This window comes from Pelobates fuscus, chromosome 12 (assembly GCF_036172605.1).
Source record: "Pelobates fuscus isolate aPelFus1 chromosome 12, aPelFus1.pri, whole genome shotgun sequence".
NCBI classification, from domain to species: Eukaryota; Metazoa; Chordata; class Amphibia; order Anura; family Pelobatidae; genus Pelobates; species Pelobates fuscus.
The window spans coordinates 128,702,692-128,722,745 of record NC_086328.1 but is presented as its reverse complement, the minus strand read 5'-3'; the positions used below and the strand labels follow the sequence as shown (position 1 = coordinate 128,722,745).

The window sequence follows — 20,054 nt, the reverse complement described above, 5'->3', positions numbered from 1 at the left end:
AAAGTATCCAAGCCATGGCAGTTTGAATCCACTATCCATTGCTCAAGAGATCTCTATTTGTAGCCTGGCTCACAAAACTGTAACCAAACTGTGAATGAACCAATATCTGCCTATTCACCATTAACCATACTCTATATTGTGAATTAAACTATAGACAGGTGTTAAAGTACTTATTCCATAGACCTCAGAGATCAGAATGAATGAGCTAATCAAGCAAATACTGAATTATAAAGAACTGAGCAATGGAAGTCAGTGTTGATCCTATAACAATATCTGATGTATGTATCTATTATTTAAAAAATTATCTCTGTGATTTATTTGTACATTTAAGTGGCTGAATATTTGTCCCTTAATATAGATCTGTATTGTGAGTGAACTAAACTGTGTTTTTTGACAGATACAGCACTTTGGATCTGGCCACCAGGAATGGAATGGAAATTATGGGCACATGAGGCAGCAGCCATACTTGACACCCACAGTTGCCAGTCATCCTTTCACCCTTCCTCATGGAAGTCCAAATCATGCAGTCCATGCACATCTGGCTGGAAGCGCACACCTTGGAGGACAGCCTGCTATTCTATCATACCCACCATCAGCACAGCTGACCACTGCTGGTCCCGTAGCCCACCTTCTTGCCTCTCCTTGTACCTCAAGGCCTATTTTACAGCATCCGACCTACAATCTGTCTCATCACAGTGGCATCGTTCACCAGGTTGCAGTTGGCATAAATCCTCGTCTCTTACCTTCCCCCAACATGCATCAGACTCAGTACAAGCCAATTTTCACCTCCCACTCATACATTGCAGCATCTCCTGCTTACGCCGGATTTCCAATGAGTCCGACAAAACTCAACCAGTATACATTCATGTGAGAACCGGAGGTCGAGTAGAGGAAGCTCAAAGATTCAAACACATAGTTTGGAGAAGAAGAAGAAGGAAAAAAAAAAACTATTTTAAGAGAACATGGCTTTTAATAAGTATTTGCCATGGCACAGGAAAAAAAATCTAATATTTTTTTGAATCATGTAGACTTGGGTGCAATTTAATCAATCTTGAGCTTTAAAAGAAAAAAAAAATCACTTTTAATGTGTTTTGCACATTTGGTATAAATTGTCTTTCGTCCTGTTTTCTTCTTCTATAGTAACTCTAGACAGGTGACTTACAGGAGCAGAATTCCAATCAATCTCCTGCTATTTTTTTATACAATTGCCTTCTAACTTTAGTGCAAGACACGTCTACATTTGGGAAGCCATTCAGTGTACAGGTTTAGAGCAACAAATGCACACAATGTCAGCAGTACAGTGTATCAGTAATGCGTTTGTATTCTGTATGTCTCGATGTGTCAGTGTTGGATCACTTAGCTATGAAGATGTTCTTCACATTGCATGTGTCTTTTGCATGGGCAGAAGAAAAAAAAAAAACACGTTGCCTAGACCGCGCTCTTCAATGTTGTCGTCCTAATAATCTCAGCTGCATTGTAAACTGTTCCCACACATAGTGCCTTAACTATTTGAGGTTGTTAATGTTACTACTTAATATATTAATGTCGAGTTCAGCACTTAATCTTCAGATCTGCTGATTATATAAATATCTATTTTGGATAACTTGAGTAATGCTCAGTTAGATTTTTATGTTTTTTCGTGTGGTATGATTTAATATTTTTGATTTGGTTCCGGGTGTTACCAATAGAACAGCATGTTTTTGCTGTACAGTAAACTTACTGTCTGTTTTTTAAAGAATGAACTAGTTCTAGCAAGCGTTGAATAGCCTTGATGCGCTTTGGTTTTATTTTCATTTTTTTGTTGTAGCACAGGAACAATGCTGGCTGCACGTTCAGTAATCTTACGGTGACCAGAAATGCAATATAGTCCAAATGTGGATTTTTTTTTTCCCTCTTTCTTTTTGGTGTGTGTTTGTCTCATTGGATGGATCATTATATCTACTAGAGTAGGTGGCATGACTTTGGTTAGGTTATGCGAGACGACCTTTGAACTCATGTTTTGGCAGATACGTCCACGTGTTGCTGTGCAATGTTTTGCAGACCGTTCCAGCACTGTCGAGGTTAACATAACCGCAGCTCGGGCAAACCATGCAGTATTTGATGAATTGTATCAGATATTTACTCTAAAAGCTTGACAAGATGTGAGGTTTTATTTTCTCTGTGTGCAATTTTCTTTTTCATTTTATGCATGTGTCAGTTTTTAAATCCTCCTTACATTATATTTTGTGTTTTTACTTTGTGGGTTGGTGACTGCTTATTTAATACATTCCGTCAGGGACATGAAAATTATGTGCATATTTCAATTAATTATTTTTTCTTAAATTTGTAGATTGTGTATCATCTATACCAAGTTGCTTTTAGCAGCACCAAAGACTTTGAAATCATCCATTTCTAGTAATGAAATTCAAAGGTAGCTACTTATTGCATAGACCTAATTTATACTGTAGTATAGTGGTAGGCTTTAAGGAGAAAAAAAAAAAGGTATTAATTCTTTGGGTGCTGGCTTGAGGGTTACGCAATGCTTCGTACCTCCCTCTGTCACGCAGAGTGTTTAAAACTAATGTGGTTGTAGCTTTGGGCAAGTAATAAACCTATCATTTATCTTGAATGTATCATAGATAAGCTGCTATATATAACGGACGCCACTTTGGATAGCTGTGAAGTTAGCTTCATATCTAGATTTTTCATAGCCGTCTTACTTCTGTTTTAAGTCTAATTATATGAACGTTTAGTGGTTTTTTTTCTGATTTTATTTTACTTTTACTGTTTGCCGTGTCATTGTAACTACTGTATTGTAAATTATGGATTCTAATTGCATATGTTATTTTCTGGGTGTGTGTTCCTTGCATCAGTATTTTATCTCCATAAATTTTGAGCTCCTTACTGCATATAAGTGTATTAATGTAAGTTAATTTTTTTTTTAATGTTTTTCATATTCTTGTTGTGTAAACCTTTAAAGGAACTGCAGGCTTGATTTTTATGTTAAATTGTATTCTTATAATCTGGAATAAGCAATGTTGGAAATTAAATTTCAGTTTGAGTTCCAGCTTTTACTTCCTGTGACCCACTAAAGGAAAACTTTGCCCTCACAAAAATAAGTTAATTCTACTTGCACTGCGTAATTAAAAGGTTTAATATGTCGTCTGCTTTGATTTGCACAGTTGCAACCTTTTAATTATAAGTGACTGAATTGTTAAATGAAGTTAGACGGGGTTGGCCATTTTGCGTCATCTCATACAGCTAAACTAGTTTTTGTGATGGCATCCCAAGCCTAGACGAAACCAAATATTTTTTGTGAAACATAATTTGTAAAATACTTTATATTTACTAGTCTTTATCTGACAAGAGCAGTGACTACAAGCCACTTATTTTTGGGGTATCATTTTCCTTTAACACCACTATACACAGCACTTGCCTAGCTGTCAATACTCTCATTGTTTCACTACTCTGGGGCGGGCTGGAAGCTGAATGCTCAAGCACCATCTGATGTTAACACAAGCAGTGTTTTATTTAATGAATGTTTAAACTAATATGTGCCTATATCAAATTTTATACAAATAGATAAAAATGTAAGAAAAATACAGTATTATATGTTGAAATATAAAAAAACAAACCAGTGAAACATTTTTTGATTGATCACTGGGAATCAGTTTTTCTGCAAAAGTAAATGTTTTACTAATCCTCGCTATGCATTACGTACAGCATTGTCTGGTCCCGTGAGTATGGGGATAACAAAAAAAAAAAAAGGAAAGTTGTTGAACTTTGTGTTGTAATATTTTGCTGCCCAGATATTGCAAGCAGTGTTGGCGATTTGATACTGTGTCAACATGCTATTTTGTAACTTGCCCCAAGTACAGTGTGCTTTAAGATTGCATCAGACTCTTTTAGAACATCAAAGCTCTACTGCGTTACTTTGAATGCTAGAAGACTCCTTATAGGCAGATTTTCATTTGTATTATCAGTGCTGTAAGTATTCTTAGAATAAATGCTATCTCACCCAGTAGGCTAACTGGAGTTGTCTAACAGTACAGGTGGTAAATTCTCCAGTGGCTACATGTAGTAGTCGGTATATTGATTGTTGAGGTATGAGTGGTAAAATATCCATTAACTTCTGTTTGCAACGCGGTGTATTGATCCCCGGGGCTGTGTGCTTGTTACGCTCCAGTCCCTTTCCAAAGAGGAGCCATAGAAATATTGGTTAGGTTCTACCCATGGATTTTATGGCTTTCTTTCCAAGACCAGATCCACCCAAGGCAGGATGCCCTATTTACAGCCTGCTTTAAAGGAACACAAACATGTATTCCTGACACTGCAGTGTTAAAATAACTATTTAGGTGTTGTCATCTGCCCCTCTCCCCTTTCATGGTGTTTAAACTCACCTTTTTCCCTCTGCCTTTAAGGCTGAGATCATCAAACTTGATGATCTAGGCCAATACTATGCCATCCTATGGGAAAGCATTGGGAGGCTACTGCACATTTTTTGGCAAAATTACACACTGTGCCAATCTGCATCTTGTCATAGAGATGCATTGAATCAATGCAACTCTATTGGGAATGTTCAGCACCTCCATGGAGTGTGCTGAAAAGGCTTTGTTTACATTGAAAAGCCTGCAGGGACAGGCTAAGGACACCAGAACTACTACCTTAAGCTGTAGTGGGTCTGGTGACTATAGTGTCCCTTTAAGATTGCATCCCTATGGGGAAACATTTAAACTGGCTGAGGTCATCAAGACAGATGATCTCTACCAGGGAGGCGGAGCAGCAGCACGAAGACCAGAGTGCAGAGGGAGATAAGATAAGTAAATCTTACCTTGGGGGGACATGCCTACATTGGGGATACCTATATAGGCAGGAGAACACTCTAGCATTGGGAATACATGTTTGTATTACTAATGCTAGAGCATTCTTTTAAAGAAAGACAGACATGTGTGGTACTGCATGTGGAGTATGGATTGTTATTTAACCGCAATCTCCAATATATTAAAATATATGAATAAATTAATTACAAACTCATTAAGTTTGGTTCAATTTTATTTTCTCACTTTTCTATTTTTGTAACTATGAATATTTCGATTGCTTAAACACAATCAAGCCTATATACACTCACATTAACTCTTTTGAGCAGATTGCAAAATGCGTCAAACCAAAAAATATATATATATACCATGAAGCAGCCTAAAGCCCTCCTGTATGGTAATATGAAGAATAATTCAACTCTATAAAATAGTAGAACAATGGAGGAAAATTAAAAGGAAAATTCTAAAATAAAATCCCCCCTTTTAAAGCTTTTATCTCAAAGTATTTGCAGACTTTCAGCATAACTGGGTTTACAAGAAATATGCTTACCTCAAGTCAGTCTCAAACATCCCAAAATATGTTTTGCCCACTATATGCTTCAGACGATTTTGTATGCAGTCTCTTGCAGCAGATTACCTAAATAACACAGCATTTATAGAAGTCTTGTATGTATAATTCCCATTTCATGATCTGTAGAATATAATCACGTCCTTCACTCCTTGTTACAAACTCCCAACACTTTATATAACACTGGCTCTGGAAGCACAAAAATGTAATATGCTAATGCACAAAATCCAAAAGCACAATTTATTAGAATATGCCACATAGTATAAAAAAAAACAAAAGTACTTGGTACCGATCACTATGCTTGTACAAACATTTGAAAAAAATCTGTAGGGGCAGATTCATCTAAATTACTTCAAATCTCAGCATTGGTATATGCAAACAAGAACAAAAAAAAAACTTGTGCATATTAGTAGCACAGTAGGACGCAAAATGAAAGACCAAAAAGTGTGTATGATTAAGCCAAACATTTGCTAAGCACCAGTTGCAGAAACAAATCCTCCCCTTCTCCCCCCACTTCCCATTTAATATCGTAAATGCCATCAGAGTAAAGACCGTGTTTGTGTTGCTCAAAAGTTCCACATGTCGTACATTTTCCACTGGCTACACTTCGTATCCATGTATATTGATCCTCGAGATATACACAGTGAAATCTCCATTTTGGTATATTGATCCTCTGGGCTGTGTGATTGAGACCTGCCAGTTCCTTCTATGGCTCTTTACAAAGAGTGGATGGTTTATTTCACTTGATTTAGATTTAGGTGCCGATTCCAAATTTTGGGTGTGTTCTAGTTTTGTGTATCAAAGTCGTCGTCCCCTCCCCAGGTCAACACACACCTGGATTGCATGCATTAGACTATTTAAGAACATCCGAGCTGCTGCATTACTTTGAATGCGATAAGACACCTATAGGCAGATTTATGTTTGTATTATTAGTGCTGCTTTTTTTTAGTTGAACCCATTTCTACGTTTTTGGAACTAAACAGAGTCCTTTGTTCACCAGCTGCTGTTTTTTATTCTTTTATTTAGCAACAGAGGATCAATGGAAATACTAAACTTCTACAACCATTGAAATACTTCAGATTGACCGATCTCTGCACAAAAGCAAACATTTGCAAAAAACAAAAAATATTGCTAAATGCTTTAGCAATATTTGCTGATTAGAGTTAATGTGTTGAAATCAGAGTATGTGCTTTTACTGTATGTTTCCTGTTCTAATAATACAAAAACAAAACAAAGATTTGGCCCAGTGAGATTGAGAGGGTATCATCTTTGTTTAGCAATTTTGCATTGCATTGTAGCATTCACAGTTCTGCAGTTTAAGGGGTCGAACATTTAAAAAAAACACAAAAAAATATTAATAATTTTACATCTTTAACTGTTTTTAGCAAACCAGAACCCTGGCATTTATCTTTTTTTTTCAGTAATGAGGAAAGTCTTTATTGTGACTTTAAGTGAAACACAAAGCTTAGTATTACTGGTGCGGCCTTGTTAGCGCCAGTGTTTAGGCTGCGTTCTATAATTCCAGTTTGAGGGCATACCTAGCTGTCTAGTATTGATTGTGAAGGTTTATTCGGACTCTTCAATTGCTAACAAATAGCAGGTGTTGGTTTTCATTGGAAATTTGAGATGGTCACAAAAATGTCTACTGCAGAAAGTGATTTTTATTATTATTTTTTTCTTCACAAGAATCTTTTGGGGAACCACAAACTAACTTATAAGAAGACAAGATAAGAGGGCACACGTTTGGTTTTTGATTGCATGTAAGAGAGACATGTTCTGTGTAATATAACCCTGTTGGATAACAGGAAGCATAATAAAATCTCCATCTTTTTCTTTGCTACATGATGACAATTGTACTTCATAAACCAAAAATAGATCATGATCTTTAACCCATCACCAGAATCTGGCACAATTTGCACTGCTGTACGGGTATGCACATACAGAGCTTGATGGCACCCAGCTCTTTTTAGTTTGTAAGATCACTTGACCGGGGGAATAAGCACCTGTTCTATTTGTCAAAAGTTTCCTATTGCAGTTACCCGTTTGTTTCACTTAGTCAATGTACTGCGCTGCTGAATATGTTGGCTCTTTATATTAAATAATGGACTTTTCGGGAAGCCACAGCACTCCCGTAGTGGATAATAAGAGGACCTGGCTTGGCTCCAAGCTTACCCACTTACTTGCTATTGCAGGATTTCTGCAGACAACATGGTGTTGCAGGTCCTTGCTGCAACCCAGGGGAGTTCAAATGAGAACATATTTATTATTAATTTATTTTTTTTACATAATGTATTAAGCGTGGCGTGTCCCTTTAAGAACACACAAAGATGCGCCTTTTGAGAGCACTTGTTTTATAAATTTGTTTAACCACCAGTGGCCTAATTCATTCTGTTTTTACTGTCATTACATTTTCAATTGAGGTATTTGAGGCACAGTGAGGACTATGTTGGTATTTTCTAAACCAGGCATAGGCAACCTTCGGCACTGCAGATGTTTTGGACTACACCTCCCATGAGCCAGCATTATGTGTGTAAGAGCATTATGGGGGATGTAGTCCACAACATCTGGAGTGCTGAAGGTTGCCTATCCCTGTTCTAAACAAATGACTTCAGAGAACACTGCAAGCACCATACTATCTTGGTTGTGCCGCCAGGAATGTTTTGAAGCTTTCCTATACTAAGATATCAAACTGTTATAGCACAGTTTGAAAACGTACTTGGTTCTTGCTGGGCGCGCTCACACTGCACCACCAATCAATCAGTAGAATTCGGATTGCTCAATAGAGCAAAACAAGACCATTCAAGATTGCGCTCACTGTATGAAAACATTAACTTTGTGCACTCAGCCAATGAGCACTGTCTTGTATGGGTTGTGCTTTACTCTACAAAACTATCTGCCTCTCCTGCTTGAGTAGACCAGATATAGCTGGTAAGATGTAGGTTCCCAGCGGGACCCATGTATGTTAATTGCCAAAATGGTTTGGCATATTGCTGTGGCGTGGCATGAGGGCTCACACTGACTTAGTGTTCCCTTGAGGAATTTTGTCATGGACATACCTCAAATCCAGTTTCAGTACTGAGGTAACCGGCCTTCCTGTCATTCTTGTGCCTCACCCAGTATTCTCTTTGGTCTATCCATAAAGTATCCATTTCTGGACATATCGGGAGAAGCTAGCAAATACACAGGATTTCCTTCTGGATGGTAACACTTCCAGCTTTAAATCTATTCATTTGCTAGTCCTCCATCTTGTACTATGTATAAGAGAAATGATTTGCAGTATTATAGTAGACTCTCACTGCATCCATAGTATCTTTAATCTAAATAAGCCTCTTATTGTCTGTTAAATATTGGTAGAAGTTGGCACCATTTTATTATTTTTAAAAGGGGTAGACCAACTTTTTCAATGGTCTGATTTGCACTGATTTGGAATAAGGATGAGACAGACTCGGTTGATCCTTTCTTTTCCCCTTGTGATTATCGTCATTTATATAGCGCCAACAGATTCCGTAGCGCTTTCTAGCATCTGTAATGGTGAATCTGCACAGTAAAACATAGAGGGTCGCAAAAAACTCTATTTGAGTTTCCGCTGTACTTTGTCATTTTTATACCCACTTTAGCGATCTCGTCTTAGAGTGTGTTAAGTGTGAGGTCAGTGTCATTATAAATGAAAAGAGATAGCAGCCATATTATTCCTGTTATACGCAAAATAAACATGTAGCCTCACCCCATCCCAAATACATTTTGGTTGTTTTTTAAAGTCCAGACCCTCAATATGTCCCTTTGACAGCAATGACCCATGTACACAGTGTTGCTACCAGTCCTTATTGACTCTCCATTCATATTTTTGTAATATTCCAATATTTTAGCATATATGAGTAAACGATAAATTATGAAATGCTGGTAGAAACCTGGTCTAAATCGCTATTATAATATAGGTTGATAGATGCCATGATAACTGGGCCTGTTTGTATACGTTTGATTTTTCTTTTGTCTTGCTGTTAATTAAACTGTGTATCCCATCTCCAAACTTTATAATCACATACTGAATATAGCATTTGTTTGGCATGTATCTATATGCTGCGTTGCATATCTCTAGTAGTAAGCAAGAAATATACTTACATTCGTATACCAGTGAACATCTTAATAGTATGAAATACATTTTTGCGATAGAAGTGTGTAATGTAGTTTTTGAATAAAACCAGGTTATCTCCGCTCTGTTTCGATTGGTATGCAGGAAGGAGAAGTTAGTTGTTATGCTTGTCGCACAAGAGTTTTCAAAACTACATCTCCCATGATGCTCAACCAACTCGATGGTGACTGATCGTTATGGAAATGGTGTTCTAAAACCTCTGTTTTTAAGACTAGCCACCCCTCCAGTATGCGATTTCATCCCTGGGCTCTATTCACTGCCCTTACTTATATTTTATTTTTAAATAAAACACTGCATGCCTGCACAAATATCCACACCTGCTAAATTCCTATACGTTTTTCTTCATTTTCTGCAATCATTGTATTTTAACTCTTTCAGGCTGTTAAGTATGCTACTGTAAAAACTGATTTGAACCGGGGGTTTGTAATAAACTACTTTTTTGCTAATTGTGATTTGGGCTTGCACCAAAGTAAAAGTGAACTCATACTGCAAGTTTTGTAGGACTGTTTGTTTAGAAATCCAGCTTTTGTTTAATTTGAATTGTTACTGTTTTTAACAAATTGTAGATTTGTGGCTTTCATTTATATGTTTTATTAATTTGTTTTAAAAATATTTTTTTTGGCTTTTGATTTTTATGCTACACTAGTTTTGCCATGTAGCAATTGCACTGTGCAATATTCTAATACGAGGACTGGGAAACATTTTTATGGTTGTATGTCTTGTTACATTTTGCGATAGTATTTCTCTCTAGTTCTCAGTGATTTTAAATGTGACCAAGGCTTCTGTACTTTGTCACAAAAAGCGGGTTTTCCAGGTAACTATTTTGGTGAGTGTCAAAAATATGAATTTATGGTGTATTATTGTCTAAATTCACTTTGAATTAAAATATATATTGCAGCATATCCTGTCTCGTGTTCACTTATTTATTGGAATTCACTATTATTTTGTTACAGTAATGAATACCATTACTTAAAGGGACACTGTAGTCACCAAAACAACTTTAGCTTAATGAAGCAGTTTTGTTGTATAAATTATTCTCAATGCAGTTTCACTGCTCAATTCTCTGCCATTTAGAAGTTAAATCACTTTTGTTTCTTCACATGCAGCCCTAGTTACACCTCCCCTGTCAGTGACTGGCACAGCCTGCATGAAAACAAAATGGTTTCATTTTCAATCAGATGTAACTTATTTTATTAGTTTTTAACTCCTGCTCTATAAATTGAACTTCAATTACATACAGGAGGAACCTGCAGGATCTAGCAAGCTATTGGCAGAGCAGAAGATAAATTCTACATTAAACATATTATGCAACAAAGGAAGTGTAAACCATTGGAGTGGTCTGGGTGCCAACTCCCACTACTCCTAACCCTGCAAGTGTAATTATTGCAGTTTTTTTATAAACTGCAATAATTACCTTGCAGGGTTAACTCCACCTCTAGTGGCTGTCTTAATAGACAGCCACTAGAGGTCACTTCCTGCTCTATAGCTCTGTGCTAGAGCGTCGCTGGACGTCCTCACGCTAAGTGAGGACCTCCAGCGTCGCTCATTTCCCCATAGGAAAGCATTGAAAAGCAATTTCAATGCTTTCCTATGGGGAGTGCTAATGCGCATGCGCGGCATTGCCACGCATGCGCATTAGGTCTCCTCGGCCGGTGGGCAGGATCAGTCTCACCCACTGGGCGACGCAATACAGAGGAGGAGCGTCGCGGAGGAGGAGACAGCGGCGAGGTAAGTGACTGAAAGGGTTTTTACCCCTTCAGTAACCGGGGTGGGAGGGAGAGGGACCCTCCAGTGCCAGGAAAACGGATCGTTTTACTGGCACTGGAGTTTCCCTTTAAGGACGGAGAGAATCGTACACATTCTGTTCAAAACAAAACCTGGGATTTGACTATATGTCTGTTCTATCATAATTTACCTCTTTCATATTAAGTGCACCCCATATCATTTTGTTCAGGAGAAACAGGGCTTTCATTTAAAGTCAAGTATTTATATGAAACAATTTAAGATTAATAAAATCCAAAGTGTGAGAAATTAAGATTTTTTGTTTATTTTTTAATGTTCTGTGTGGCAGTTAAACAGTGAATGTCATAAAACTGTTAACTTTTACTGCATTTGTATTCAGCGATGCCTCACGAGTGCAATAGTACCCCCACTGAACAGATTTTAAGGATTTTAAAGATTTTTGCAAAGTTACAGGGTCAAATATAACACGTTCCCTTTTTTTCAGTTCGTACATTGAAATTTGCCAGATTCGTTATGTTGCCTTTGAGACCGTATGGTAGCCCAGGAATGAGAATAACCCCTATGATGGCATATTTGCAAAAGAAGACAACCCAAGATATTGAGAATTAACTCCATTGTGTCACACCATCAGCAAATGTGGACAGCCCAAAGTATTCAATATAGGGTCCAGTCTTTTTTATTTATTTTTTTAGTAGTCCCGAACACTGGCCATATTTAACCTTTAATTTTTTTTACATTTTTTACACAAGAACTGCTCTTTCACTGATATCATAGTCTTGATACATTTTAATGTTTTACATCACATTCATCAATACTTGGGAAAGTGCTCACAATAAGCTGAAATAGAGCAAAAGAACATTGAGAATGGACAAACAGCTTGCCCATTGGTTTGGCCCTTCTTAGGTCTCAAGCTAGTTTTAGTTCCCTTTGGGTCATTACAAGGAAGCTATTTAATTTACACGTCAAATCGATCCCACCTGACTGTCCAGATTCAAAATGCCAGCAAGCTCCCTCTACATGAGAGATACAGCACACCCAGATCAGCCTTGGTAAGTAAGAGAGTAAGCCAGATATTGGGTGCTGTTCTTAAGCAGTTAATTTTTCACTGTGGCAACTACACATGTCCTTTGAAAAAAATAGAAAAACGGAACAGCGCTAATTTACTTAACAATTTTTTTTATTTTTTTTAAAGAAAGAAACAGGCAGCACACCTCAGATAGTAGGGCTCCCTCTAAGCCCTACAAACAATTAGAATGGAGGTTAGGCCAAAATAGTAAAAAAAAAAAAAAAAAACAACAAAAAAAAAAAACACTGGTATTAATAAGAAAACAATATAATAAAACAGACCAAAGTTGAGTAATAACCATAAAATGTCCAATATAAAGTCCCAATATAAAACGTGCCAGAAGATATAGCCTCAGTTCTGTCAGGGAAATTCTTCTATAAAAGAGCCAAATCAGGGTATCCTTTGGAGCTGTATATAAAAACAGAGAGAAAATACTAATAATGCAATATGTCCCAGAGAAAAGTAATAAAAATAAAATAGGCCTTTATGGACCTACTCACATTTGTTAGAGGCTTAACCCATCTCTAGAATAAATAGCATACAGTGTTACAATCCCCACTTATAGGATACGTGGGGAGATGTTGATTATACAGATGTTGTCAGTTTGAGGACCATAAAAAGTATAAAAGAGACAACAATAGTGCTCACAGTATTAAAGGTACCAGGAGTATAAAATGATGAATGGTTACTCACATTTTATTAAGCAGGCAGACTGTTTTGTTTTGTTACTATTTTATATGTTTACCTTCTACCTGGCATCCGATTTTACTTTTCCAATGAGGACTACTCCTTAAGACCTTCTTTGTCATGATCCTCAAACAATTCCTGAAAATGTTTTTTTGTAGTGTGGCAGGGTGCATTATCCTGCTGAGAAAGCCCACTGCCATCAGGGAACCCCATTGTCATGAAGGGGTGCAACAATCACTAGGTAGATGGTATATGTCAAAGTAACATCCACATGAAAGTTTTCCCAGGAGAACATCGCCCAGAGTATAACACATCCCCACTGTGTACAAATACCAGGAGCTGGCCTAGAATATGGCTAGAATGTGTGCAAATGTGGATACATAAAAGGATATGTATACAATGATACTGTATCTTTAAAAGAGAACTAAAATATACAGGCAAGCGTAAAAGCAAGATGGATGAATAAAATCGAATAGTATGGATAAGTTATATGTAAATGGAGAATGTGTATCTTGTAAATAAATAAATAAATGTTTGAAACAAAATGTGCAGTGCAAGTGCCTCTATTACTGCTATAAAACATAATGACTGGCACGTGTATGAAATTATATACTTTGTATCTACATTTTATGTATCCACATTTGCACACATTCTAGGCCAGCTCCTGGTATTTGTACACAGTATTAGTGTCTCCCCATAGTATCTCTTTTATGGGTTTCTAGTGCCAGTCCTACTCCCTCACTCCTGTGTAACACATTAGGTGTACCAGAACCAAATATCTTTACATCCCCCCCTGGCCTGCCTTCTTCCCATAGTGCATCCTGCTGCCATCTCTTCCCCAGGTAATCGATGCGCACACACAGCCATCCAACTGATCTATAGAAAATGTGATTCACCAGACCAGGCAACCTTGTTCCATGCTCCATGGGCCAATTCTGACACTCACGTCCCCATTGAAGGTGCTTCTGGTGGTGGTCAGGGGTCATCATGGGCACTCTGACTGATCTGCAGCTATGCAGCCAACTGCCAGTGTGTCTTGACACCTTTCTATCATGGCCGGTGGGCCACGATGGCCATGGTCCGAGGTCGACAGGGGAGATCAGTGCATCTCCCCTGCCAGCCCATGCAGAGCCAGCGCTATTAGAGCGCCGGCCCTGCTGTGTGCCTTCATTGGCCGGTGGAATAACAAACTATCCCCCCACAGGCACTGCGATGCGGCCACCGGCGGGGGAGAGAGAGAGAGGACTCGGGGGAGCTCTATCCTGCAGTTCCGTTGGGTTCCTCTCGCGAGATCGGAGTGTTGCCACGGTTACTATACTCCAATCTCGTGAGAGTGATCTTTACCCCAGGAACTGCAGGGTAGAGTTCACTCCTCATCGGACCACCAGGGATATCCTACCGGACCACCAGGTCCCCCCTAAAAAGGTAAGAATGGAGGGGGGGGGGCGGGAATGGAGGGGGGGGACACACATAAACATAATAATAAAAACAAATAAAAGCAAGTATTTTTTATTTTTACCCCACAGCACCCTAAACACCACACTGCACCTCTCACATGCATACACTACACCCCAAACATCACACTACAACCCGTTAAACACTCATACTGCATCCCAAACACCACAGAGCACCCCGAACACACAGTGCACCCCTCACACACACACACACACTACACCCCCAAACACACAGTGCACCCCTCACGCACACCCTGCATGCCTCACACACACACACACACACACACACACACACACAGTGCACCCCTGCACACATTACATTCTAGACACACACACACACACACACTACATCCCATACATAACTATGGATCCTCTACACCAGGGGTCAGCAATCTACAGCACGTGTGCCAAGCATGGCACTCAAGGTGCCTCTGAACGGCACCCAAGGCTGTTAGAGCCAAACAGGCTCTGGCCTATCAGTCCTGGTGGGACTTTTGATATCTGCTAGTGCAAAAAGGTGGTGAGGGATAATCCACAATTTACCATTCCAGCACTTGTGAACAGGAATTCATACTGGAGTCGAGTAACCCCCACCAACTATAGCTGCTCCTGCCTTTAACCTGTACCTGGCCATAAAGAAGCCACTCACTAAATGTACACAGAACTGCAGAATAAGCTTCCACGTCATACAAATAATACTGACCACTCACAAGCAGCCACACACGCTCACACGCATGCAGCCCCCATACACAGCCTACATTCATAGGTATCACACAAAATACCACAAATGACTCATGAACATACATGTGCACAAATACAATGTTACAAAGCAGCTTCAGCTTCCATAAATAACACAAGCAGAATACGGCAACATACACACCTGCATTTAAAAAATTTAGGCCAGCACACCAAGGGACTTCAAGATATTGTTTCACACTCTGAATCTTCTATACACACACACACACACACACACAGTGAACCCCTCACGCACACCCTGCATGCCTCACAAACACCCTGCACCCCCCCCCACACTGCACCCTTCATACACACACACACACACACACTACATCCCTAATAGACACACTAGATCCCTTATACACACACACCCTAGATCCCGTACTTAACTATGGATCCTCTACACACATACACACTAGAATCTCTATACACACTCTGAATCCTCTATACACACACACACACACACACTAAATCTCCTACGCACACTCTGGGTTCTCCACACACACACTGGATCCCCTACGCACACAATGCACCACCTACACACACACTACATTAATGACATACACACTCTGGATCCCTTATGAACACACTACATCATCTATACACACATACACTACAGCCCCTATGCACACACTCGCTACATCACCTATACTCACACTCTCTAGCCCCTAGCCACACCACAAACACAACTGAAACCGACATAACACAAAACACCACATCACAATCAACTCACTATACACACACTCAATGCCACAAGCAGGCTCTAAACACACGTACAATACGCTTTCCTTACACTTTTGTCCTCTGGTATCCCACTTATGGAGACACAGGAGACATGTCACAAGCAAACACAGCGCAGACATGTTAATAAATTTGCTTGCGCTGCATGCAGCAAATACAGGGCCTTTTTTCATGCAAGAGCTCTTCAGCGGGGCTCTACGCATTCAACCAACATGCTCACTTTCAGAGAGGGTGTGCTTGTCATTGGTGATGACAAAACACCCCCTTCTCAGTGGGCCGATGTGATTCAAAGATGCCCAGGGCCGAATTTTTTTCCCCAGTCCGGCCCTGGCTAGTATTATGTTTACCAACAATGTGATTAGACCAGACGGGCTAGCCTTCGCTCCCCACGTGCATCAATGATTGTCATTCCTTGCACCACTTTTAGTAGATACCAACCACAGTATACCAGAAACACCCCACCATGCTTGCCATTTAGGAGATGCTCTGACCCAGTCGTCTAGACATCACTATTTGGCAAAGTCACCCAGATCTTTTCGTTTGCCCATTTTCCCTGCTTCCAACACATGAAATTCATGAACGGACTGTTCACTTGCTGCCTAAAAAAAAGTGCAAGAAAAAAACGCTGTTGCACTTATATATTTAACAGAAAACCACTCACTGTAAATATATACAATTTTACACAGTCAGGTTTTGCAACCCTTTTTGCTTGATCCATGAGTTTTGCTGAGTATTGTGAGTGTGTGTGTGTGTGTGTGTGTGTGTCTGTCTGTGTCTGTCTGTGTGTGTCAGTGTGTGTGTCTGTCTGTCTATCACCAGTAAGGTGAAGGTGAGGTTCCCTCACTCCATTAATTACCAACACATAGTAAGTGTATCCAGGCTCCCTAATGCTCACACATGTCCAGACAAATCCTAGTCCATCCACTAGAGGTCGCCCTACCCCAGTCTGTAGATGCTGCCTTTGAATGCATTTTTTTTTTCTTTGAGCTGGTTGCTACGTGATCTCTTTCTCAATGAAAAGACGTTTCTAGCCTGCAATAACAGTTGCATCCCCAGAGCAACAGAAAACGCTGAATGACCACACCTCCAGCTGGCCAGTGCAAAGCTAACCTGGGTCAACCTGAGCCAGCGGGATGAGCACCTAGCACTCAGCCTGGCAGCACCCAGGGGACCTGACCCCATGGCATCTACCCATCCTGAGCTGTGACCCACAGGGGGATCATTCCCTGCCTAGCCCCCCCTAATGGCTCCAGTAGAGAAGCAGGCTGATGATGAAGGTGCAGAGTTCCCCTCCATGCCCAATGTAGGGGTGACTGCAACCAGGTCCAGAGGATGGCTGGAGCCCAGCAGGAGGACCCCATCACCAGCAGGACCATGGACCACATACACAGCCCTGCTGCTGGTGGCAGTCCTCATCCCAAACCTACAGCCCCCAGTGCAAGCCCTGGACGGTAAGTGGCCATGTCCCACTGCATGCCTGCCTATGTGTTACTGCAGAACTGATTGATACATTGGCTTTGTCTCTGTGGGTTTGTGGTATGGCAAGCTCACAGGGCTGTGTGTTCTTATATTATAGGATTTCTCTTGTCAGGCCCATCTGGGTGCAGAGAGACCCATTCATGTGATACATTGTATTGCCTCTGACTTGTGCCAGGTATATCAGCTCTGGTAACCTCAGCCTGCAGGGATGTGTACAGTGTGGCATTCCTATGCAGCTGGCCTGAGTATGCATCTGACACCTCTTACACCAATTCTACAGCTTCCTGGGGGCAGGGTATCTGTTATCTAATCAATCCAGAATGATACAGAAAGAGTTAATGATCTGAGTGTGGGGTGGATAGAGCTGTAATAAATTCCACTGGGGACTCAAAATGGCCAATAGGAATGGGTTCAGATGCTGTAGGCATTCCATTGTGTATATGAATAGAATTGTACCATTGAAATGTGCCATATTTAACTTACATTTTAATAATGTAAATTAACTTTATGTGCAAAATCGCATCTAATTGCATGTTTGTATATAATAAGAATTGCAATCAGTGAACAATCCTTATCTCACCAGCCCTTGACTAGAAATTTTGGTTGCGCAAATTGTGGAAATGTCACTTACCTCCATGACAGTGAGTACGTTATAATATTACTGGTACTATGAGAACTTCGCTAATACGCTCCTGCAAATGTGGCTTTGATTTTGTATTTTTTTTTTTATGTAATTGGTTTGTGTGCCCGTGGGCATTTATTTGGAAGTTGTCACATTGTGTCTTCAGTACAAAATAATTATTTAAATGGATAAATATTAGCTCTTCAATACACAACATACATAACAGAAAGGTAATATAATGGCTTGGGTTGTTATACAACTTCACCCAAAGGTTTGTAATTAATTTGGGCTTCTTAGGTGGTGGTGTGAGTGACTGGCATTAGTTTTGAGAGGGTTGGTGGAAGACTTAGGGGAAAAATATATATATATATATATATATATATATATTTTTTTTTATTGAAGGGAAATTAGGTCATAAAAGTGGGTTTTTAAAGTAGATATTGAGAGATGTCATTCTTATAAATAATAAAGACAATGATTGTAATTCACCTTTACATATTCCTCCCAGAAAACATATACAATGTTTTAGCAGTTCTTTAAATTGTTCAATATGATAATAATGATAATAGTGTTGATTGTCATTTTCTGATAAAATTATCCAACGTCTCAGTTTGAGACGCCAAGTCAGGATTTGCGTAATAAAATGTGTATTATAAGGAGGACAAGACTGAACATCCTTGGTTACTCCAACCGTTGTTCTACTATAACCCTCAGCGAGATAAAGACCCAAGTTACTATAATTGCAGACTGCTATAAATGCAGTGAGTTATCTAGTCACCCACCACAGCCAAGCTCCCAGACTGTCAGAGAATTATGGGTTTAATTTGGAGCCCAGAAACCATATGCAATAAACCAGATGTTCATTCAAGCATTTGTACATTTATCTTGCATTCACCTTTGGAGCTCAGAGCTCAGTTTAACTTGGCCGCTAGCATCATTGTAGGGCAGGATCAGGTACTCATTGAAGGTAAAGGGCTGGTATTGAACTAAATGGCTGGTCAGAGTCCAAGACAATTCCACCACCAGTTGTGGTCCAAACTAAGTAATCTCTGGTCTCTCCAAACGTGCGGCCTGTTTGGTATATGGTATTGTTAAAGCACCAATTTTATTTTGTACAATTGATTTATATTGGGAGCAGGCAACCTCTGGCACCCACCCCCGATGTTGTGAACTACATCTCCCATAAGATTCTTGCAGCCATAATGCGGGCAGAGCATCATGGGAGATGTAATCCACAACATCTGGGGTGCCGAAGGTTGCCTACCCCTGATTTATATATTTACTTTGTTTCTGCTGGTAGATGGAATGGCAAGCTACAATTTTTTAATATATAATTTTCAATATATATATATATGTTGTAGTATTTACCATTATTATTTTGTTTAATATAATCAAAGCCCTATGGATCTAAAGGCTTAATTTTATCACAAGTTCTGGTGACATCAAACTCCTAACTCTACCATTATGTGAGACTAAACCCAGAGGAATTGAGTTGTTTCTCTATCGAATTCTACAAACTCAGGAACCCCTGATTCCCCAATGATCTTTAAAATGAATTTGTCATACAGAAAAAAAAATGGAGGCTTCACTGCCCCATTAAGACGTGTTTTAACCCCTTAAGGACACATGACATGTGTGACATGTAATGATTCCCTTTTATTCCAGAAGTTTGGTCCTTAAGGGGTTAAAGAATGTCAATGTTATTTTGATGAATTCTTCTGGATCAATAAAGTAACCTAAAATAGTTTAGCTTGGCAAAGTTTACCTTATTTTCCACTCAATTAAACATGTAGCCTTATTAAAAACAAAACAAACATAAAATGCAAAGATTGTTAACACATATCTTATTCTTCTTTGGATTCCTGATTTCTGCACCAGTTATACAAACGTGTTACATATTAGAAATCTAAAACTAAGCTCTGGAACATGCTTGCACACATGGAGATTAATTCCCTTTTTAAAACAGCTCTTCACCCAGACTGGCTCTTACCATCGCTGAAACTGAACCACCGA

The 20,054-nt window shown here is 39.4% G+C and overlaps 2 protein-coding genes across 4 annotated transcripts in view; both read left to right on the top strand.

The window, feature by feature from the left end:
• HIPK3 (homeodomain interacting protein kinase 3) overlaps positions 1–10,416 on the top strand; it is an 88,089-nt gene extending 77,673 nt beyond the window's left edge. For all 3 annotated transcript variants that reach the window (XM_063437595.1, XM_063437597.1, XM_063437596.1), the window contains exon 16: positions 398–10,416. In XM_063437595.1, the coding sequence (XP_063293665.1) occupies positions 398–871 (474 nt within the window). In that variant the 3' untranslated portion in view covers positions 872–10,416. The remainder of the gene's footprint in view (positions 1–397) is intronic.
• A 6,535-nt stretch (positions 10,417–16,951) lies between these two features.
• The window catches only part of KIAA1549L (KIAA1549 like), a 127,993-nt gene continuing 124,890 nt past the window's right edge, over positions 16,952–20,054 (top strand). The window contains exon 1 of the mRNA XM_063437303.1: positions 16,952–17,391. Within this exon, the coding sequence (XP_063293373.1) occupies positions 17,184–17,391 (208 nt within the window). The 5' untranslated portion in view covers positions 16,952–17,183. The remainder of the gene's footprint in view (positions 17,392–20,054) is intronic.